The 24,291-nt window shown below is 41.3% G+C and overlaps 1 protein-coding gene across 11 annotated transcripts in view; it reads left to right on the forward strand.

The window, feature by feature from the left end:
- RBM47 (RNA binding motif protein 47) overlaps positions 1 to 24,291 on the forward strand; it is a 273,505-nt gene that overhangs the window by 242,631 nt on the left and 6,583 nt on the right. For 9 of the 11 annotated variants that reach the window (XM_082464228.1, XM_082464227.1, XM_082464229.1 and 6 more), the window contains 3 exons: positions 18,106 to 19,266; positions 20,143 to 20,349; positions 23,147 to 23,337. In XM_082464228.1, the coding sequence (XP_082320354.1) occupies positions 18,106 to 19,266; positions 20,143 to 20,349; positions 23,147 to 23,337 (1,559 nt within the window). The remainder of the gene's footprint in view (positions 1 to 18,105; positions 19,267 to 20,142; positions 20,350 to 23,146; positions 23,338 to 24,291) is intronic. The other 2 variants (XM_082464232.1, XM_082464225.1) reach the window with 2 other exon arrangements.

Here is a 24,291-nt window from a genome sequence, read left to right on the forward strand (position 1 = left end):
GGTTTTCTCAGGGTGTATGCCCAGTAGTGGGATTGCTGGGTCATATGGTAGTTCTATTTTTAGTTTTTTAAGGAACCTCCATACTGTTCTCCATAGTGGCTGTATCAATTTACATTCCCACCAACAGTGCAAGAGGGTTCCCTTTTCTCCACACCCTCTCCAGCATTTATTGTTTGTAGATTTTTTTGATGATGGCCGTTCTGACTGGTGTGAGGGGTGGGATAGGTAGGGTGGGAGGGAGATGCAAGAGGGAGGAGATATGGGGATATATGTATATGTATAGCTGATCCACTTTGTTATAAAGCAGAAACTAACACACCATTGTCAAGCAATTATACTCCAATAAAGATGTTAAAAAAAAAAAAAGAACAGCAGAGGTAGATAGCATTTTAGGCTGAGAAGAAAAAAGGGAGTGTGTGTGTATGTGTTGTGTTCGTGTGTGTGTGTGTGTGTGTGCGTGTGTGTTATATGTACATATATGTGGCAGCAGAGGGAAAGAGAGAGGTCACTCCATTCACTGTGACTGTGAATTGTGGGCTACAGCAAATTTTTATTTATTTATGTTCGTACAAAAATAAATTTCTCTTGGTGCTGCTTTAGAGAAACCAAACTATATTAGCCACAGTTATGTGGGCAAACTGTATTTCCAAAACAGTTATCCTAGTTCTGTTTTACAGTGGACAGAACCTAAATGTGCTTACAGTGTAAAATGTGAAGGTCTGCTTAGCCTTCACTTGCAGAATCTTGAGAAGTAAGAAGAAACTACCAGGCCGTGTAAGCTGCCTCACCCAGTATCACCAGGACCAAAGGTCTGCCCTGCACTCGCTGCTCTGACAAGCTTGGAGATAACATCGCCTCACTAACATAACTCGTAGTTGCAGGATTCTGCACATGAATTAGATTCTCAACATTAGAACCCAGTATTGGCAGTTGGGCATCCAAATCTCGAATAAATTAGTGTTTATCTACTATGACTCTGACTTCAGGACCTATGCGAAACACACTGTGACCCAGTCTGTCCCCTCTTGTTTTTCATGGGGACTGGTTTACAGACATAAACTGTTTGCTGCTCTAGGTCCTCACCTTCTCTTTGCCATAAAAGGCGACTTAGAGAAAAAGGAAATAACTAAGCCTATTAAATTTTCTGATGTCAGGTGGGATAAGCTAAGCCACACTTTCTAAAAACAGTTTGCAAGACTGGTGTACTATATTTCCCTTGAAGCACTAAAATCATTTCACACTTTATTAACTCAAAGAATATCCAGTATTTCCCTGTGAGACTGGGAATAAATGACTAGCTTAAATCAGGGGCGTTTTTGTTGGTATGCTAGTTTTTCAATTGAAATACTAACTCCAAGTGCACACAAGTAAAGTACAGACTGCGTGAGACGTGAACAGCAATTACATCTCCAGCAGTAGTCCCAGGAGTTTATTATACCTGAAAAATCATAAGCTTCCTGACACTTGACCATTTTATTCTAAATGCCCTAGGTTCAGGAAAACTCTGGAGATATATTTTCTGTTCATTTCCATTCTTAAATTTCAGTCTACATTTCATGAGTTTCTTTAACTAATATAGTTCTGCTTTCTGTATAACTCTTATACTCTATGCAACTTTTATGTAAATTTCCAGTTAACTTTAACTGCCTAGTTAAATTATAGAGACTGGGAAAACTGGTTCTCCTTCCCCTCCACCTTCTCTTCTTCTCCTTCTTTTAATAAATATCTTTCCTCAGAATAGAGCAACTTCCCTATGCCCGCCCCACCACCAAAAAAAAAAAAAAAAAAGCTCTGCAAATTCTACCTTGAAAAAATTAGCAATTTAGTATTTAAATAATTTGTAATTGAGGAAACTCTCTTCCTTTCCCTAGTTTAAAACCATATATTACTACATTTTGTTCAAGTGGTGAATACCCAGTAAAAAGTGGGGTGTGTGTGTGTGTGTTATTTAAACAAGGATTAAAGCAAACAGCTACTAATCAGACAGTAGCATCGCTCTATTCCTATATGTTACTCTGGGGTACTTACTAACCAGGTATTTACATTTGAAAACCAGGGGTATTAAATGAGAATTTTTTTTTTAATTATATTTAGTCTTTATTAATTAATTAATTAATTTTTTATTTTTGGCTGTGTTGGGTCTTCGTTTCTGTGCGAGGGCTTTCTCTAGTTGCGGCGAGCGGGGGCCACTCATCATCGTGGTGCGCGGGCCTCTCGCTATCGCGGCCTCTCTTGTTGCGGAGCACAGGCTCCAGACGCGCAGGCTCAGTAGTTGTGGCTCACGGGCCCAGTTGCTCCGCGGCATGTGGGATCTTCCCAGACCAGGGCTCGAACCCGTGTCCCCTGCATTGGCAGGCAGATTCTCAGCCACTGCGCCACCAGGGAAGCCCAAAATGAGAATTTAAGATGAGAAAGAGAAAAAAATAATTAAGAAAAAGAAATTATGAAGAAATATGAATAAGGAGGAAAGACGGCAATAGTGATTTTTTTTCTCCCCTAAAACCAGAGGTCCCAGTGCTGCTTCCCCACCTTTTCCCTGCTGAACAAGAGGTTGCTTGCCTGTGTGGCAAGACAGATAGGTAAGTGACACTACTGGATCAAGAAACTTGGAGATTTCCTACATAGACATTTGTGAACTTCTATATTCTATTCAGTATCAGATCAGTTTGTGATTTCTCTTCCACGTCATCAAGACCCACTACTGCATGGTAGAGAACTGCTCAGGAGCAGAGAAATACCAGGGAGAAAAGGACCCTATCCCAATGTGTGAGCTGAAGCACTGTGTAACACCCAGCCTTTCAAAACACCTGCACATAAGAGAGCATATGGAAACTGCCTTCATGGTCAGGCACTGTCTTTGTGCCTGTTTCCTTGTGGCGGCATAAAATCTCTACCAAATCCTTGAGACAGTATAGTAGAAGCTAAGCATATCGGCTCAGGCAAAAAAAAAAAAAGTCATGCAAGTTCTTCAGCTGCCTGACCAGTGCCTGCTTTACCAAGAAGTTTCTAGGGAGCCTTCGATGTAGTCCATCAATCAATGGTTGGCGGGCCTTTTCCCCTTGACACTGCTGATACCTGAGCTGTGCATTAGAAATGCCAGCTCCTGTACTGAAGCTGACCTATCCATTCTTTAATGTGCTCCTCCTGATCCTGTCGACAGACCCTGGACAATACTTGGCATGACTATTTGTGCACAGTTCTAAATGGCAGGTAAACCACAGAAGTTAAATAAATAGATAAGTGTAAATAGAAAAAAATATCCAAAGCAATTTACTGGTAGTTATACATAATATTAAAATTCTTTTTGTAGCTTTATCCTACCATGTTTCTTATAAAAGACAGTGCTCATTCACTGGTTCTTTCATTAATTTTATCCGTTATTGAAATATTGTTTCATTCAGTGCTAGGCACTGGGAATACCAAAATAAAGGTCCCTGCCTTTGAAAAGCTTCAATTATACCTAATGAGATAAACCATATTCTTTTAATTTTTCTAATACATTTCAAACAGTGTAGAAGAAAGTGGAAATAGCCTAAAATGTCTAAAATCACTTCATAATAGAAAGTGAATTTGACTTTTTCTGTTATAAAGGGACCTCTCTCCGATGGCCCCATTTCTAATAGAGTCCAAGTTTTTATAATAAGAATTAAGCTGCTGAGTATTAGGGTTTAACTTTAGCCATACTTTTGCTAGAAGGACCTGTTTTTTAAACTATCATTTTCGTTTCTCACTATATGCAAAATAATAATAATAATAAACCAAATATCACCAGAGGAAGACCAAAGGTAGAAAGCTAGTAAAGGGAGAATAATATTTAAACATTTAATGAATAAAAAAATATAATTTGGGGGTTAGTTTAAAGTTGCATTTTAATGCATATCGTCTTTGCCTCCCACTATAAAGTTTACTTTCTTTTATATTTTTCTCACAAAGAGCCTATTATAGTCGTATTGTTGTGGTATTTGAAAATATTTTTAACTTCAAAAATACCCCGCATTCAACTTAAACATTTGTAGAAGAAAGTAACCCATGGCTTATTCAGTATTGAGAGTATTTCTGGCCAAATGCTATTTCACTGCAACTATTGCCTTGGGATACTTGGCAATGAAATACAAGGACATCAACATTAAACAGAATCTGGTTTTTTTCTGTGGTAGCAGATATTTTTTCATAGTCAGAACTGAAATGACTAATGTTAACCAAACAAAATCAGAAGGTCACACCTAAAACTGAAGCTAATGTTTGACTATGTCACTCCATTTCAGAGTCTTTGTTTCAGAACAGGCAATTTGTCATTTTTCTTACAAAGAGACCTATGATATTCTTATATACTACTATTTGACATACCACCAGAAGGTAATATAAGAACATATCCCATAGAGCATGTACTCATGTATAATATGGCATAGTAATAATAGACTATATTATTACTATAAAACTACCACTTGTAAATATAGTTTGAAATTGGAGGAAAGGAAGAGCATTTATACATCATCATAAAGACTGTGTAAGCTTATGTTTGGGAAAGTTCACTTTCTAAATCTGTTTTGGCATAAATTCAAGAAACTAAGCAAATGAAAAATATTCTTTACACACAAATTTTAGAATTTTTAAAAAGCTATAGATATTTGGATCTCTACTATACTTGGACTGCCCAGATTTTGTCTTGAATATAAATGGACTCTATTGTCAAACAGAAGTGAAACTAGAGACTATCATCCCAAAGATAAGGTTCCTTTATTAAATTATAATTCCAATTTTATCACTGTGTAATTGTGATCTTGAGCTTAAGCACATGATCATCCAGTTTCTCCATCAAGAAAATGGGACTGATACTTCGGCATAGTTTGTAGGTATATATCAGTATAGGGAAGGTATATACAGGAAAGATATATATATAGAGAGAGCAATTTTTTAATAACTTGAATCATATTCTAGATGACATAGGGGACTTCCTATCTAAAGGAACTCTATTATAAATCCCTTTGCAAATTAAAGAATATTTTTATAATAAAAATAACCATTCATCAAACTACCAGTTCATATATTCCAATGCTGGCACATAAAGTTTTTCTGTGAATATTATTCCCGGGTAACTTTCTTAAACTTGCAGTGATAATTTGAATATATCAGAGTTAATAAACAATATTTACTACTACATTCAATGGGTAGACACAAAGCATTAGTGTAGGTATACTAAGTAGTAATAAAAGGAATATAATACACAATTGAACAAATATCAAAAAGAACATAGTATTTGCTTTTTGCATAATCATTAGCTTTAAAAATGCATCATTATAACATTTCACATTTACAATGTCTTAAAGCATTTTCCTATATAAATATAGAACATAATAGCTATAGAAGTTCCCTTCCAGTTTGCCCACAAAAATCTGGGAGTAAATTCCCTCAGATTCTTTAGCTTTTAAAATTACATTGTCAAGCAGAAAATTTGTGATTCTAAGCTGTGGCTATATAGTTCTCTCCCCAAGAGAACATCCTTGAAAAACATCTGCTGTTTTGCCCAACTGAAATAATAATAATTTAAAAATTATAAAGGATATGAAAATATAAAATATAGTAAATTTGAGCCTTTAATATAGCCAGGTACTTTTCTAAGTGCTTTATTATATGCATTATCATTTAATCTTCACAACATTGTGAGGTATATTATTACCATTTTATAGATGGTGAAACTGAGGCTCACGAAGATTAAAGTGACTGGTGTGATGACACTTGTTTCTCAAGCAGTGGAGCCAGGGTATGAGCCACGCAGTCTGACTCCAGAGCCTGGGTTGGGTAAGCCCATCCCACTGCCACGTCGTAGTCCCATATTCTCACTTAAACATTTGGATTATGTGAATTCTAGTCCCTAAGCATTTCCATTTAAGAATTTAATGCAATAGATTGTTTTTAAGTCTAAAAATTATAATTTGAACCTATTAACTACTTTATATAAAGGGCCAGAAATAGGCTATGGAACAGTTTGTAGAACTCTCTGAAGAGGAGTGGGGAGGGTGGGAGGTGCAGTGAGGCATTTGGTAGAAAGGAATGGTTTTCCAACAATTTTACGGTGGATCTGTGCTTGAGTTTCCCTTCAACTCTGTCAACCAATGTCCATCTCTCCTTGATATTGTTGAAATATCAAGAAAATAGCAAAGGCAGAGTACCATGGTAGAAAGAGCTTGGGCTTTGTCATCAGCTAAATTTCAATTCTGAGTGGTCTTGGGTAAGTTATTTGATTGCTCTGAGCCTCAAGCTCCTGATCTTTAAAAAGGGGGCAATAATAGCCAACATTTATCAAACCCTTAGTATATACTTGGTTTTGTTCTAAGCACTTGGTATATTATGTAATTTATTCCTCACAGTGACGCCTTGAGATAGTGATTATTATTACCACCAGTTTCATTTTGCAGATGAGGATGGTGAGGAACGAAGACTTTAAGTAACTTAACCAATGTCATACAGCTCCACAGTTAAAAAACTAGGGCTCAAACCCAGGAAATCTGACCCTAGACCAGGTCTTTTGCTATAAAGGACCAGACAGTAAATATTTCAGGTTTTGTGGACCACACTAGTCTCTGCTGCAGCAATTCGACTCTGCCATTGTAGCATGAAAGCAGCCGTAAACAATATGTAAACAAATGGGCATGGCTACATTCCAACAAAACTTTATAAGAACAGCCACAGTGTTGAGTTTGGCCCTCTGGCTGTAGTTTGCTGATCCCCTGCTCTAGAGCCTGCATTTTAAACTTCATCTCATAGGGATGTCACAAAAAATCAAGTAACTTCCTTAAGGTGACTTATGCACATAATAATTGCTCAAAAATCGTAGCTATTGTTAACTCAAGAGTTTTTAAACCATACGTTATGGAAATTCTTTGATTATTTCTAGCCCATCTCCTTCCCTCCAGGGAGGATTGCATTTAAGGCATCTATTGTCTTTTATGCCACCCTCTTCTTAGCATATAAGTGAAATATACACTCCAGCCACATTTCCAGAAATGCTAGACATGCCTTGGAACACAGTCTCCCTCTGAAATCATCTCACTATGCTAAATGATGGCAGTCAGCAGAGTGTTTGGCTTATAAAGATGCTCAATAAAATTGATTTTGATTTTCATGATTTTAATTAATTCATTCCACTGCAACATCATCAGGTATTATGTTCGCAGTAATGCGATATATGATAATGTAACTTTAAGTGTAGGAGGATAAGGAGAGCTTCACCTTGCAGAATTTCCATCTGTCTCTAAATATAATTAAACCAGATGTGCAGATTTTCAGTCCTTGTCCACCTGTTATAGCTGGGTCACTCCTTGGGTTCTGTTTTGACCCATGGTTCATTGTTGCTCGTATACTTTACGAAGCCACTGTCATACCTTCGGCACTCAATAAAATGTTTATTGAAAGAACATATGTGTCCTCCTAGGGTTAAATAATCTTATGTGGCTGCCCATCTTTGCTCAGGATGTTTGCTCTGCTCTCTCTCCTCTCCCTCCTTCTTTGTCCACCCTTGCTAGACTAGGAACCCCAAGGACTGTGCAGTAGTCACCACTGTATCGCCAAGCACCTAGCATGGCCTGGCATACAGCAAGTGTTCAGTCAGTTCAATCAGCAAGTGTTTGAATAAATGAGTGAATGAATGAACACATACGCAAATATTGTTTGATCATCTATTTCATCAGTTCATTGCCTTCTGCCTAAGGGGTACAGAGGTTGATTTTAGTATCAGTAAATTGACTGTGTTCCACGAGCACATTTACAGTGATTGTTCATAGTGTGTCTTTAAAAAAAAGGACTCTGAATCTTTTTTTTTTTTTAATTTATTTATTTTTGGCTGTGTTGGGTCTTCATTGCTGCGCGTGGGCTTTCTCTAGTTGTGGCGAGCGGGGGCTGCTCTTTGTTGTGGTGCGTGGGTTCCTCATTGCAGTGTCTTCTCTTATTGCAGAACACAGGCTCTAGGCACACGGGCTTCGGTAGTTGTGGCACGTGGGCTCAGTAGTTGTGGCTCGCGGGCTCTAGAGCGCAGGCTCAGTAGTTGTGGCACACAGGCTTAGTTGCTCCGCGGTATATGGGATCCTCCCGGACCAGGGTTCGAACCCATGTCCCCTGCATTGGCAGGCGGATTCTTAACCACTGCGCCACCAGGGCAGCCCACAACTCTGAATCTTAAGTGAAGCTTTCTACATAATTAGAAACCAGCAGTGACACCAGAGAAAGGTCTAAATCTTAAAAACCAGATTGTCAGCAGTTTTCACATGTCCATGAAGTAGAGGGTCTGAATTTAATGAGGCATTTCTATAGCTTGGCAGATCCTTAGCCTGATTGCAAAAGTGGTATTTGTGTGACCCAGGCCTGTCAGCTTGCTGGATGACAAATCAGTTTGATGACAGAATCAGTGTGATAGAGCTTTATGGTGGTAGTTCTTTGCTTTGAAAAATCAAATTGATAGGTTTTCAACCAAATTAAATGAGTAGTTTGGTATCAATAAAACACTACCATGGACCTTTGAAAAATGTTGCACAGTTCTCAGTCTTGACAGCCTTGACAGGAAGAGCCAGATCAAGACACCAAGCCCATGCTGGGTGTGGAGGTACTACTATTTAATTAGTACCTCGCATGTGTAAGTGTATAATCTGTTTAAAACTCCAAGTTAGACTCGATCAGTAATTCTCAACAGGGAGCAATTCTGCCCCCTAGGAGACATTTTTGGTTGTCACACGTGGAGGCGGTGTGGGCATGTAGAGGGTAGAGGGCAGAGATGCTATGAAACATCCTACAGTGCACAGGACAGCCCCCCAAAACAAAGAATTATCACACCCAAAATGGCAGTAGGGAATGAAGTTCAGAAACTTTGGATTAAATGATACCCAAGGTTCCTTTGCAGCTCAAATTCTGGGATTTTAGGATATTAGATTATGTACGTGAAAGAATTTTATAAGTTGCCAAACACTGTACTATAAATTCGAGCTACTATTATGATACAAGCCATCGCTGCTCTCCTTCTCCTCTCCGGTATCTGTCTGGCAGTCATCCTTTCTGTTCTGAGCCAGATCCCTCAAAGGTGTAGGTCAAAAGAGCCAAGATAAGGGCTGAAACTAGAAGTCCCTCCTACTGCTTGTTCACAGTTTGGGAAAACGTTAATCCAGGAGACAGATGTGGCTGAATTTGCGGGTTTCATGGTTTTCAGCATTATCCCATTAACCTGCTGAGAAAAAGTATACGTGTGTAATGCTTATTTAAAGGGAACCGGATAGCCGATTCTTAGTGGGTATTTATGTGCTGCCAAAGCCCCATAGAAAATTCCCCCACGCCACATCTCTGGAGTGGGTGGTTCTATCCCTCTCCTGGTACACAGCCAGCGTCCTTGGGAACCCACAGCCAAATGCCTCATTTTCAGGGATGTGCTGATAGAAATGCCTGGGAAAAGTGAGCCTCTTGGCTTTCATCTGTTTATCAGCCATTCACTGAATGATGCACCTTGCCGTAACAAAATCTGTACAAGCATCAATATAGTTTAAGCACCAGTACAATTAACTCTTCTCAGATTAGCCAGGACCCGACAGAAGGAATGGCCCAGAATGTCATTATTCTAGTGCCTCTTTATCCTTCCAGAATTTTCCCTAAATAAGAGAGAGTCATGGAAGGATTTTTGTGTCTCCCAAGGATCACGCCTTCAAGTAGCACAAGGTTGCCGGCTGAGATAGAAAAAAAAAAAAAAAGGTAGACCGGGCTTCAGTCTTCAGCTTATTGTGTGGGACCCCAGGTAAATTCCAAGTGTTCTGCCTCCAGTTTGAGCAGGACTTCTTTTACACGTTCAGACTCTGGGGTAACAGAAATGTCCCCATGCCAGAGGCCTGCCTGGTGGTGGGCGTGTGCTCTCTGCTGTTTACTTTAATGGGTGGTGGTAACTTGACACAGGGCAGTAAGATAACCGCTCAGCGTGAGGCCAAATCTTGGAAACTTTTTGCAGAAGCTGGTCTTCTATTCTGTTCCCCCTGATGTGTGGCACTAAATGTGATTTGATCTTGGAACCAATACTCTGAAATGGGTGCTATTACTAGCACTATCTTAGAGATGTAGACATGGAGCCTCATATGACATGGCGAGTAAGTGGCACAGTCATGATCTGAACTCCTATTTCTTCAACTCCAAAGTCTTTGCTCTTAACCAGAATGGCATATGTTTTATTATATCTATACATTGTGTATATGAGGTCATGCCTAAGAAGTGACTATTAGTAAAGACAAACATTTTATGGTATAAATAAGGGGACATAAGAATAGAACTCTCACTGCAAACAGAGATAGAATTACCTCTTGGATAAATACATTCTAAAACCTTCTACTGGATTAAATTCCATCTAGTGCTGGAAGACACTGCTTGCCACTGAATATTAACTTCAAATTGCAGTGTGTCTGTTGGTCAGCGAATAAAACTCTCCCAAGAATTCCAATTCCAAATTGCATATTAAACACACACACACACACACACACACACAACACACACCTGTGAACCAAAGCTCACTGGTAGTTTGCATAATTCTAGAGTAAACTCATGCTCGTTTTTGATCCTAAGTAAAGACTGGTTGGTAAACACTGGAAATATTTCCCAGTACAGTGTTTACAGTGTTATCCCTTGCCCTCTAAAATGTCCCACTTCAGGGAATTCCCTGGCGGTCCAGTGGTTAAGACTCCACGCTTCCACTGCTGGGGGCCCGGGTTCAATCCCTGGTGGGGGAACTAAGATCCCCCAGGCTGCGCAATGTAGCCAAAAAAAAAAAAAAAAAGTCCACTTCAAAGTTAAAATCTTACTGAAATGTACTCTAAACTGGTACTAAGGGAATTCAAATCCTTGATGATTTCTGGTTTAAGTCTGAGTTAACCCCAAAGTGTTATGTTACCCCAACAAGCTCAAACTCAACCTAAAATAAAGACAACAAAAATTCTAGCTAATAGTTCAGAATAATAATAGCTTGATTTGAAAGTATATTCTCCTGTTTTACATGCCAAACTGTGAATAAATGATTTGTTTTGAATATATTGCCATGTTTGTTTAATGCGAGCAGCCTTCAACGAAGACTAATGCGTTTTTAGCGTGTGCGAGCACGGCTCTGTGTTGGGAGGGTCCTGCCTCGGGATCTGGCATCCTTGCGAACGACTGCACCGTTTGCGTCCAGTGCAGCAAGTCTCTTCAGGTTCTTTCTGAAGAGCCTCTTGCAAACTGCTGTAGCCAAGGGTTAGGTGAGAAACAGGCTTACACTTGGACGCCTGAGCCCACATCACCAATGGAGAATCACACTGCCAGACAGCTTACCTGCAGTGAACGGAATCTGGGAGGCTCTGATATGCCAGTCTACACCAGAACTCACAAGCTAGGCTTCTCATTCTGACTGGTTTAAAGTTGGCTGGGGTAACCTCTTGCTTATTTCCCTGTAAACACAAGAATCCTACATAGGGGTAAGAGTCTAATAACCTCAAGTTCATATATGTTTTTCTCAGTTCAGATTTCTTATGCTGACATTTCTTGAGCACTTGGTGCTAGGTTCAGCACTCGGAGCTTTGCGTGGATCATTTCAGCCCAATGGTGAGAGTTAACTTAGCTCAGCTGTGGTACAGACTGTAAGCCACACTGTGGGTTCAAGGTAAGCTCCATGAGGATGAGGTCCACAGGTATCTGGCACATAGTAGGTGCCCAGTAAATATCTGCAGAATGAATGAATAAATGAACACAAACTCTTCTGTGTTTGTGTCACTTTTAAAATCTTAAGAAATTGTTCACATAAAAGTGTTAGGAGCTGAGCCAACAATCTTTACCTGATGTCTCTTCTTCTAGGCCTCATAAATTTGACCATGTAGTTAAATGGGAAACAACTTAGAATGAAGGGGGAAAGGCAGCTCAAGAAGACTCTTTAAAATATGTTAGAACTTAAAACTTTGTCCTGAAATTAAGTCACTGCTCAGCATAGGAAACAGAGGGAAAAGTGACTGTAATGCTTAGCAATAGGAATCTCTGTTACTTAGTCTCATTGATGTTCTCTGCACATCTCCTAGAGCAGAGGTTGGCAAACTTTTACTGTACCTGGCCAGAGAGTAAACATTTTAGCCTTTATGGGCCATGCAATCTCTGTCTGAACTAGTCAGCCCCACCACTGTACTGCAAAAGCAACCATCTCCAAAAAAAAAAAAATTATGGCTGTGTCCCAATAAAATTTTATTTACATAAACAAATGGCAGGCTATATTTGGCCCATGGCACAGTTTACCAAGCCCTGGTCTAAAGCATGTCTAATTGTAATAAGTTTTCTGTTTCATCTCTGACAGAAGGATTATACGGCTAACGCCGTATAGTTCCCCTTTTTTAAGGCATTAAATAAACCATATATCTTTCACATATCTATGCCTTTGGCCTTGAAAACTCATTGAACAGCACACCATGTAATTTATTTAACTGTGGTGCATTATCTTCTTATAAAGACAAGAAGAATGGAGTTCGTAGCCCATAAGATTTTATTGAATGTGTACCATTTTTAAATGGCCTCTAATGAAATCCTTATTTTATGGAATTGTATTTTTATTCTTTCTGCATCTCTGAGCTTTCTCACTTTTTTTTTTTTTTTTAGTGTGTGTGTTAAAATATACATAACAAAGTTAACCGTTTTACCTGTTTTTAAGTGTCCATTTCAGTGGCATTAAGTACATTCACATTGGTGTGCAACCATCACCACCAGCGATCTCTAGAACTTTCTCATCATCCTTCACTGAAACTCCATAAACACTAATTCCCCATTCTCCCTCCCTCCAGCTCCTGGCAACCACCATTCTACTTTCTATCTCTATGAATTTGACTGTTTAGGTACTTCATGTAAGTGGAATCATACAATATTTGTCCTTTTGTGTCTGGCTTGTTTCACTTAGGATGCCTTCATGGTTCATCCATGCTGCAGCATGTGTGAGAATTTCCTTCCTTTTTAAGGCTGAATAGTATTCCATTGAGTATACATGCCACATTTTGTTTGTCCATTCATGTGTCAATGGACTTTTGGGTTGTTTCTACCTTTTGGCTACTGTGAATAATATTGTTATGATCATTGGTGTACAAATATCTGTTTGAGTCCCAGTTTTCAGTTCTTTTGGTTATATACCCAGTAGTGGAATTGGTGGATCGTATGATAATTGTTACCTTTTTGAGGAACCACAATACAGTTTTCCATAGTAGCTGCACCATTTTACATTCCCACCAGCAATGCACAAGGGTTACAATTTTTCTACATTCTTGCCAACAGTTATTTTGGTTTTCTGTTAGTTTCTATGTTTGGTTGGTTATAATAGGCATGCTAATGGATGCAAAGTGGTATCTCATTGTGGTTCTCAGTTGTTTTTATGCCAGTGTTTGTAGTTAGTGTAAAAAATAGTTCATTTAAACACTACATTAATTTCAATCTCATGCAAATTTTATATATATATTTTTTTTCACATATATGTGCATTTATTATAACGCCTTTATCCTAACGCCAAAATTATGTGAGATGGCTTCCAAGGACATGAAAACAATAAGATGAATAATATACATAGCTAAATTCATGGCACTGGGGATATAGAAGACTAAAAAAAATGAACCAATAGCCAAGATTAGATGAACCTGAGAGTGTGTTGTGATGTCCTATACAATTACAAAACTAAAGTGACAAAGTCAATCCTGAACTTCCTAGTGGCCAAAGAAAAAAGGGAAAGGGGGCCAGTACATGATTCACTTATTCCAGATGATGAAAGCTCAGGAAAAAAGGCTTTTCTTGGCTCGTAGATGTAGGAAAATAAGCTATAACTATTTTAAAAGAGACGATTATGTTACTGAAAGCAGCAGAATTTTTGGTGAAATTAATGGGGCTGGAGTTGGGAATGACTCCTCTAGCCTGACTGTTACACAACTTTTTTTGTGTTAAATGGTAGTTTCAAAGTACAATTTTAGGAAAATAAAAAGTCAACTCCACGTCTCTCAGCAGAGTGATAAGGACTATTCCTTTGGACTTTAGTCACTGTTTTATGTAGGACAAATACGTAAGATCTTGAATTCCCTCATATATGTTTATATATGTACCTGGCATTTGCTTCCCAGGTCACAGATTATAAATGCATATGTGTTTGTACAAATAATCTTCTTAAGAATATATCCTTATCTTCCTTTTGGAAGGAGGGAAAGATCTTCATGTTCAAATTTGATATTGAAATTTCTGCTTCAACATGAAAACTACAGGAACTGATGTATATTTTCAAATTTATACCAGAAAAAAGGCTTCATGATAACTGGATCTGTTGCCAAACCAGCCTTCAAGCAATTGAAGAGCAAAGAAAATTAAAAGTAGGAATAGAAGCTGTATCAAACAGATGTTTTTAAAGAACTGAGAAAGTGTCAAAATTACTCTAAAACTGAAAGAATTGGTCTGAAGTTTTACCCAGAAGTTTGGATGAAGAATAATAACTGACATTTCTTGAGCATTTACAATGTTCCAGGCATAGTTCAAAGTGCTTTGTATGTATTAACTCACTTCTCTAAACTTAACAAAGTTAATACTACTGTCATCTTTCCCATTTTATAGACAGGGAAACTGAGGCATGGAGTAACTGAACATCCTTGCTCCAGGTCATACTAAACTAGGAAGTGTTAGAGCTAGGATTCACACGCAACCACGCATTGTGGCTCCAGTGGCCAGTCACTAACCCACTGAACTGCAGGGGTCCCCAGCCTCTGCGGTACTGGTCCCTGGCCTGTTAGGAACCTGGCCACACAGCAGGAGGTGAGAGGTGGGTGGGCGAGCGAAGCTTCATCTGTATTTACAGCTGCCCCCCATAGTTCGCATTACCGCCTGAGCTCCTCCTCCTATCAGCATTATGGTGAGTTGTATAATTATTTCATTATATATCACAATGTAATAATAATAGAAATAAAGTGTACAAATGTAATGCGCTTGAATCATCCAGGAACCATCCCCCCACCCCCACCCCATCCGTGGAAAAATTGTCTTCCACGAACTCTGTCCCTGTCGCCAAAAAGGTTGGGGACCGCTGCTAAACTGTACTGGCCCTTGATGTTACAGCAAATGAACCAAAGAAGTATCGGTTGGCCAACGGGCAAATAAATATCTTCTGTTGTATCCCCTATACTTTCTTTTGTTTTGTTTTGCTTTCTTTAAATGATCAAACTTACCTTAATTATCCTTGAAATTTCCCTTAATATTCTTCTGTAGAATTCCTAGTAGTAAATTTTTTAACATCTTTATTGGAGTATAATTGCTTTACAATGGTGTGTTAGTTTCTGCTTTATAACAAAGTGAATCAACTATACTTATACATGTATCCCCATATCTCCTCCCTCTTGCGTCTCCCTCCCTATCCCACCCCTCTAGGTGGTCACAAAGCACCAAGCTGATCTCCTTGTGCTATGCGGCTGCTTCCCACTAGCTATCTAGTTTACATTTGGTAGTATATATAAGTCCATGCCACTCTCTCACTTCGTCCCAGCTTACCCTTCCCCCTCCCCGTGTCCTCAAGTCCATTCTGTACGTCTCCGTCTTTATTCCTGTCCTGCCCTTAGGTTCTTCAGAACCTTTTCTTTTTTTTTTTTAGATTCCATATATATGTGTTGGCATACGGTATTTATTTTTCTCTTTCTGACTTACTTCACTCTGTATGACAGTCGCTAGGTCCATCCACCTCACTACAAATAACTCAATTTCGTTTCTTTTTATGACTAATATTCTATTGTATATATGTGCCACATCTTCTTTATCCCTTCATCTGTCGATGGACACTTAGGTTGCTTCCATGTCCTGGCTATTGTAAATAGTGCTGCAATGAACATTGGGGTGCATGTCTCTTTTTGAATTATGGTTTTCTCTGGGTATATGCCCAGGAGTGGGATTGCTGGGTCATATGGTAGTTCTATTTTTAGTTTTTTAAGGAACGTCCATACTGTTCTCCATAGTGGCTGTATCAATTTACATTCCCACCAACAGTGCAAGAGGGTTCCCTTTTCTCCACACCCTCTCCAGCATTTGTTGTTTGTAGATTTTTTGATGATGGTCATTCTGACTGGTGTGAGGTGATACTCATTGTAGTTTTGATTTGCATTTCTCTAATGGTTAGTGATGGTGAGCATCCTTTCATGTGTTTGTTGGCAATCTGTGTATCTTCTTTGGAGAAATGTCTACTTATGTCTTCTGCCCATTTTTGGATTGGGTTGTTTGTTTTTTTTAATATTGAGCTGCATGAGCTACTTGTAAATTTTGGAGATTAATCCTTTGTCAGTTGCTTCATTTGCAAATATTTTCTCCAGTTCTGAGGGTTGTCTTTTCGTCTTGTTTATGGTTTCCTTTGCTGTGCAAAAGCTGTTAAGTTTCATTAGGTCCCATTTGTTTATTTTTGTTTTTATTTCCATTTCTCTAGGAGGTGGATCAAAAAAGATCTTGCTATGATTTATGTCATAGAGTGTTCTGCCTATGTTTTCCTCTAAGAGTTTTATAGTGTCTGGCCTTGTAAATTTTTTTAAATGATAAAAAATGGAAAAAATTTAGTTGAATGATGAAACCTTATTCAGCTATTATAAATTATGTTTTTACAGTTTTAAGAGTGTGGAAGAATGCTTGTAAAATGAAGTAAAGCAGCAGGGTGTAAATTTATTGGAAGCCCAGCTCCACCTCTCCCACCCCCCAAAAGAAACTATTGAAAGAAAGATGGGAAAGTTTAATTGTGGCTATCACTGGGTAGGAGAATTAGGAATAATTTTTTTTCTTATTTTTCCTAATTTCCATAAAATTTACTTGAATACTATCATAGACCAAAAAAATGAACTAAACTTCATTTTTTCAAAAGCTGAAAATCAGAGCTGTTCTTTACAAACGCAAAATACGAAGCTCCTAGTGATAATCTCACTGTATAACTTAAAATCATTTCCATGAGCCCTATGCTATAGGAGTGGAGGTGGCATGATTTAGACTTGTACTGGTGTGGCTATTTAATTTTAAAGTAAAATGAAAAATTCTGCAATAGTTACATAGCCACAAGTGGCTAGTGACAGGTTTTCCATCGTCACATAAAGTTCTATTGCTCAGCACTGGTTTCAAAGAAAGAACATGGAATCTGGAGCCATACACCTTGAAATCAAGTCCTGATATAAGCTGATACTTGCTGTGTGAAATAAGCAATTTACTCAACCTCTCTGAGCCGATTTCCCCATAGACATTTGGGACTAATGATAATATCACTTCCCATGAAAGGAGATTAAGAAGATCAAATAAGATAATACATGTGACAGTTCTCTGAAAACTATAGTGTAGTTTACCAGGTCGTTCCTGCTTCACAAGTCCCCCAGCCTGAACTTAATCTAGCTCTTTGTGCACTGATTCCAAATCCATGAATGATTCATACCAAGAATTTTGCTGATAGGGAACGACACCGTAAAAATCAGACTTACCAGCTCTTAGCACAGTTCCCAGGACAAGTCCTTGGTAATGTGGGTGTTCCATTTCTTCCTTGTAAAAAGCTTCCGCATACAGCTCTGCATCTTCTATAGTAACACCTCCTCGGTTTTTTCCTTAACAATATAAACACATTGTCCTCCTTCCATTCCTAAATGAAAAAGGCTGTCTTAAAAAAGAAAGCAAAGAAAGAGGTTTTGTCTGTCAAAGAAATAAAGGGGGTAAAATGCTGTAACTAAAAGGAAGTCAATCTGACTTGACAGTGCAGGAATTAAGCAAAAGATGTTGCCAACTGCCGCAAGAACGTTAAGTTTTCCCCAACGATGAGAGCAGGTTCTCTATGCTTCAAAGCTGTTGGGTTACTGACTAAGCGGAAGTACTTGCTCATTCTGATTTTTTTTCCCCGAGTCACTTCTGGTTTTTCCTGCAAAACACCTTGCCCAATTTAGACTATTTTAGAGCTGCCGCATATCTAGAGCGGTCTCCATCTTATTTCTCATTCAACCATCTGATAGTTAAGCGTGAGTCTTATATGGCTTTGAAGAAGAAAGAAAAAAAAAAAAAAAACTCAAGTTCTGACTCAACTCGGTGCAGATTCCACACTCACCCTCTCCCTCCTGCCTCCCCCAGGTTTCCGCCGGGCCGTGGATGCCGTTGACATTATGACCGCAGAGGATTCCACCGCAGCCATGAGCAGCGACTCGGCCGCTGGGTCCTCCGCCAAGGTGCCCGAGGGCGTGGCGGGCGCGCCCAACGAGGCGGCGCTTCTGGCGCTGATGGAGCGCACGGGCTACAGCATGGTGCAGGAGAACGGGCAGCGCAAGTACGGCGGCCCGCCGCCCGGCTGGGAAGGCCCGCACCCGCAGCGCGGCTGCGAGGTCTTCGTGGGCAAGATCCCGCGCGACGTGTACGAGGACGAGCTGGTGCCCGTGTTCGAGGCGGTGGGCCGCATCTACGAGCTGCGCCTCATGATGGACTTCGACGGCAAGAACCGCGGCTACGCCTTCGTCATGTACTGCCACAAGCACGAGGCCAAGCGCGCCGTGCGTGAGCTCAACAACTACGAGATCCGCCCCGGCCGCCTGCTCGGCGTGTGCTGCAGCGTAGACAACTGCCGCCTCTTCATCGGCGGCATCCCCAAGATGAAGAAGCGCGAGGAGATCCTGGAGGAGATCGCCAAGGTCACGGAGGGCGTGCTCGACGTGATCGTCTACGCCAGCGCGGCCGACAAGATGAAGAACCGCGGCTTCGCCTTCGTCGAGTACGAGAGCCACCGCGCCGCCGCCATGGCGCGCCGCAAGCTCATGCCCGGCCGCATCCAGCTTTGGGGCCACCAGATTGCCGTGGACTGGGCCGAGCCCGAGATCGACGTGGACGAGGACGTGATGGAGACCGTGAAGATCCTCTACGTGCGGAACCTCATGATCGAGACCACCGAGGACACCATCAAGAAGAGCTTCGGCCAGTTCAACCCGGGCTGCGTGGAGCGCGTCAAGAAGATCCGCGACTACGCCTTTGTGCACTTTGCCAGCCGCGAGGACGCCGTGCACGCCATGAACAACCTCAACGGCACCGAGCTGGAGGGCTCGTGCCTCGAGGTGACGCTGGCCAAGCCCGTGGACAAGGAGCAGTACTCCCGCTACCAGAAGGCGGCCAAGGGCGGCGGTGCGGCCGAGGCGGCAATGGTGCAGCAGCCCAGCTACGTGTACTCCTGCGACCCCTACACGCTGGCCTACTATGGCTACCCCTACAACGCGCTCATTGGGCCCAACAGGGACTACTTCGTGAAAGGTTAGTGGGGACTCCTTGCCTGGGTAGGCCCAGGGATCCGCGTCTGCCAGGCGGGCGGCGTCAGGGGTGTGGTGGCTGTCATTTACCAAGCCGGTGGACGGCGACCCCCCTACCCAGCCTCGTTTGGATGTGGGTTCTGGGTTCTGTTCTTTGCTGGCGCTTAAGGCATGCACTTCTACAGCACTGAGAGGAATGCAGATCGTTAGTATGTGTGGGATGAGTGGTAGAATCGTGGGCGCCTGCAAGCTCTTCCTGCGCTCAGCCTTTCCAGGGCCTACCCACTGTGGGGCTAGTCCGCAAGGCTCTGGGTTCTTAGGTTAAAAACTACGTGTGAAATGAAGTCTTTAGAATGTTGGGGATTGGGGGGCACAGTGTTGTCGTTGGGTTTTTTGTTTGGGTTGTTTTGTTGTTTGTAGTCACTGGCTAGCCCGTAATGAAACCAGGCATTACGCTGGGAAGCACAATGCTTAGCCCCTGGGTCCTGTTCTCTGATTAACTGCTTTTGTGACTTAAGTCAGCCCCTTTGACCTCCCGAGGCTTGTTTTCTCACGCATAAAATGAGAAAGGTGACTAGCAGTTCCCCTTCCACAACTAACTTTGTTACAGTGTGTGAACATTTTTATTTACCGGAGTTGCAGTTGCAGTCCTAGGAACTCACCCTTCAAGTTCATCTCTTGCGTTAAGCAGACATTTTAGGGTGCACCTAGGCTGGGACAGAAGGTGTGAACCATCTTCCAGCTCATTAAAGGGCAGAGGTGTAGCCACTTGCAGCTTAGAGCCAGCGCAAACACCTAAGTGCCAAGAACCTTGAGCTGAGGTCCGCCTCCTGTACTGTTGCTATTGGTAGCTCATCGTGTTTTGTGTTGTTATTATAAGCAGGCAGCATAAGAGGCCGGGGTCGAGGTGCAGCTGGCAACAGAGCCCCAGGGCCCAGGGGTTCCTACCTTGGGGGATATTCTGCTGGCCGTGGTATATATAGCCGATATCATGAAGGAAAAGGAAAACAACAAGAAAAAGGATATGAACTTGTACCGAATTTGGAAATCTCTGCCGTCAATCCAGTTGCCATTAAACCTGGTACAGGTCAGTATAAACCGGAGTGAGAACGGATCTTTTCAGCCTGAACCCCAGCCCTCTCTTTGAAGTGACTTCCTTGGGTACTTCTATCTGCATATGGGTTCCTCTTCTCAAAGGCAACCGGAGATTAGGCAAGGAATGTGGCCTCCTGTGCCTTCTCATCTAGAATTTAGGGAGATAGTCTAGTTTTGACCACGTTCAAGTCAAACTTTCCGATAGTGGGTTTTTCCAATGGGTATCACCAGTTGTTAGGCTTTTTTTCAATTAGGCAGATTCTCAACTAGGCAGATTGGGATGGGGGGTGCAGAGATAGAAGAACACAAGTCTCTTCTGTGTCTTCTACCAGCTAAAAACTTTCTTCTCCTTACTCAAGCCTATTTCTACCACACGCATCAGAAGCCAGAAGGCGCATTTCTTTGCTAGTTCTGAGAGTTGCTGGGAAGGTTAGAAAATTCCCCTTCAGGAGCAAATAACACCACTGTCTCTTGTCATGGTCTTAACAAACCAGAATGCCTGGGAGCAGCAGTGAAAGTTTTTGCAGATGATTTCCAGCTCTCATTTCCACCTTTTGCTGGATCAGTAGATTGGGGGTAGGGGCACTCAAGTAATTCAAGCCAGGGACCTTGAACTTTGCTTCCACCCTCCACAAACCAGGCCCCACAAACCAGTTTTCCAACATTGTTAGTGCTCATTGGTCGCCTAATGTGAAACAGGTCTTTCTGACCCTAACCTGCAAGGAGCTTTCTTCAACTCCACAGTGGGAGCATAGCACAGACTCCCACACACCACACAAGCCCCCAAACACATGAGAAATTCCACCCTGACTCTCCTCCAGACCTGTTCCCGGTCTCATGGAGGGAAGATTGAAGAACGCTTTGAGAACATCCTCGCTTCGAAGCTCAGCCTCTCTGACTTTCTGTTGCCTGAGGTCTGCACTCCTTCCCCTGGCTGAAACAGACTCAAGGGAGCTGTGCGAGTGGGGCGTAGGTTGGCATTGGCCACATAGGGCTTACAAAGCATTTTCCCAGTAGAGCTTCCTTTTGAAGTAATCCGGTGATTTTTTTTTTTTTTTTTTAATGCCTATGAAAAAATTCTGCAATTTCTGCAGGTAAGTGACTCCTTAGACTGGATTTCCTTATAAATGCCATTGGTGCTTTAAGCAGTGTAAAACAGATCCTGTTTCTCTCTGTAATTCCATAAAGCAGAGCCTGGGTACAAGACTTGTCACTTCTACTTGTTGGGAAAGGGACCCCTGTTGGCATTAGCTTAAGATTTAACTAGAGGTAGTGGGAAGCAACCGCATAGCACCGGGAGATCAGCTCTGTGCTTTGTGACCACCTAGAGGGGTGGGATAGGGAGGGTGGGAGGGAGGGAGATGCAAGAGGGAAGAGATGTGGGAACATGTGTATATGTATAACTGATTCACATTGTTATAAAGCAGAAACTAACACACCATTGTAAAGCAATTATACTCCAATAAATATGTTTAAAAAAAAAAAGATTTAACTAGAGAAAAGAACTCTTAAACAGCCTTTAAGCATATAGTTGTGTTCTGAGGCATGGAGTAGCTGACAGCCAGAATAATCCAGAGCTGCTTAGCACAACTCAGATACAGCTCAGACTTATAACCCTTTCTGGGCCCTATCCCCTTGACCTCTATTTCTGATTAATCTAGAAAATTAGAACTGTGTATTTTAGGAGGAACACCAGGGCAGTAGTGAAGTATCTGGGCACAAGATCATATGGATGGAAAGGCAGGTAAAAGATTTGGTTAAGATTTTAGGTATATTTTATTGAATGGCTGTATCATTGTTTAGCCCACAGTCATTTCTCTTTACCTTATATCCTCAGCTTTTATTAGAAGAAATGACTTACAGTTGGAGAAAAAACATAAGTGAAAGGTTACTTTGTGTATGCATTTCAATATTCTTGCTCTTCCTTGCAACACACACATACCACACGCTCACGCAAACTCCCCCAGATCAGGGCTAGTATTTTTTTTTTCTTTTTACCTCTCCTTATCATACATTGACATTCGATAACTGCTGTCGGTTTGAATCTCTGGTTGAAATGAGCCCTTTGGACTTGACTCACAGAAACATGTCTTTGAATTGGCAGGTACCACCAAAAAAAGCAGTCACTCTACTGCTTCGCTATTATGACTGGCCATTAGAAAATTAGGGAATTTTCCATTTTTTATTATGTATTTTTCCTTGAGTCAGTAATACTGAAATCTGAAATGTGGGGTGGGGAGGATGTACACAGACCTCTGAGTTCTCAAAATGAAACCCTCAACAGCACCAGCTTTTTAAAACGTGGTGAAAGTGAAAAGGGCAGCGGGTCGGGTAACGAGTTAGATGAGTGATAAGGAACCAGCAATCTCCTCACACTCTTGGGCCTCGAGCCTCTGCTCTCACTTCTTATTCTGAGACTGTTTTCTCAGAATTAGAAGGCCCTTTCTTGCTCTGTAGGACCTCAAGAGTAAGAGTCAAAATGCGATTTTCTGTTAGAAGCAGTAGGAAATGTGGGTGCAGAAACCTAACTCTAAGCTTTCCTTCCCTGATGATCTATGGGGAGACCCCATTGGTACCTACGTGTTTCCTTTTGAAAGTCAAGCCAAGGGGAGGGGGGTACCTGCCACCTTCTCTCTCTTCCTCTTGGGTAGCACCTGTACTGAGGGAGCATTAGTTAGCAGGGAGAGCCCTTGGCTGCTAAACTTGGTTTTTAAAAACATTGAGAAAGTGATGGACCTCCCTCAGTGACTGGATGACTGACCTGTGTTTCCTTCTTACTTCTCTTGCAGTGGCCATCCCTGCCATCGGGGCCCAGTATTCCATGTTTCAGGCAGCTCCGGCTCCTAAAATGATTGAAGATGGTAAAATCCACACAATGGAGCACATGATCAGCCCCATCGCTGTGCAGCCAGACCCAGCCGCCGCGGCCGCGGCCGCCGCCGCCGTCATCCCTGCCGTGTCCACGCCACCACCTTTCCAGGTAGGGTTCTTGCTGCGGTCGTTGCGTTTGTGTGAGGCCTCCTGTGTCGTGGATTCATTTAATATTCCACAGGAGAATTTACTGTGTGCCTAGCTCTCTGTTAGAACTATGGGACTGGATGACAGACAAATTTTGTAAGATAAATCATGGCAGGACAGAAAAATTTTTAGTAATAATTGTACTACCCCAATATCATCACTGTATTAAAGATGGGAAGCAATATGCAAAAATGGCATGTGTAATTTTTCACAGTGTCATAATATTATACATACTATTTTTTTTTTATGACACTGGATAATTTTTAACTCATGTTCTTATTGTTAAGGAGCTGACACACAAAATCCCAGGAGATAGTTCACGTTTTCCCATTCCAGATTATAGTTCAATGAAGAGTTCTTTAAAGTTCTACTCCTCCCTCCACGCTCCCTCCCTCTCTCTCTCTGTATGTATATATACATATGTATACATGTATACATATGTATATGTGTGCCTGTAGAGAGAGAAAGGTCTATAGAGATAAAGATACATGAAACTTTACAAAATCTGCCTTTACTCCTCTCTTACAACCATATCCAACTATTCCCATATCTCCTCCCAATCCAGTCTTAGCATTCCATCCTCCTTCCCCACCTCTACTCACTCACAGTGTTCTCCTCTCTGTGGTTTCTTCCCTAGAATCTTTCCCATCCATCTCACCTTGGAAGTCATCTCTCCTGTACTTCTCATTACCTACAGTATTACTTGGCATTTGACTGCCAGTGTGTTCTATCTCCCCAATTAAAACGAAGTTCTTCCAGAGCAAGAGCTACGTCTTATATTGCTTTGTATCTGCAATGTGTAGCACACAGGGAATACCTATGTGATATATCATTCATCCAGACAGAAAAATAATCTTGTTGAAGCTCTCCTTTGTGAGGCAGTGAATCTCAACTACCGTATCTATCAACAAGCGTA

This window comes from Balaenoptera physalus (genome assembly GCF_965194825.1).
Source record: "Balaenoptera physalus genome assembly, chromosome: 5".
Classification (NCBI taxonomy): Eukaryota; Metazoa; Chordata; class Mammalia; order Artiodactyla; family Balaenopteridae; genus Balaenoptera; species Balaenoptera physalus.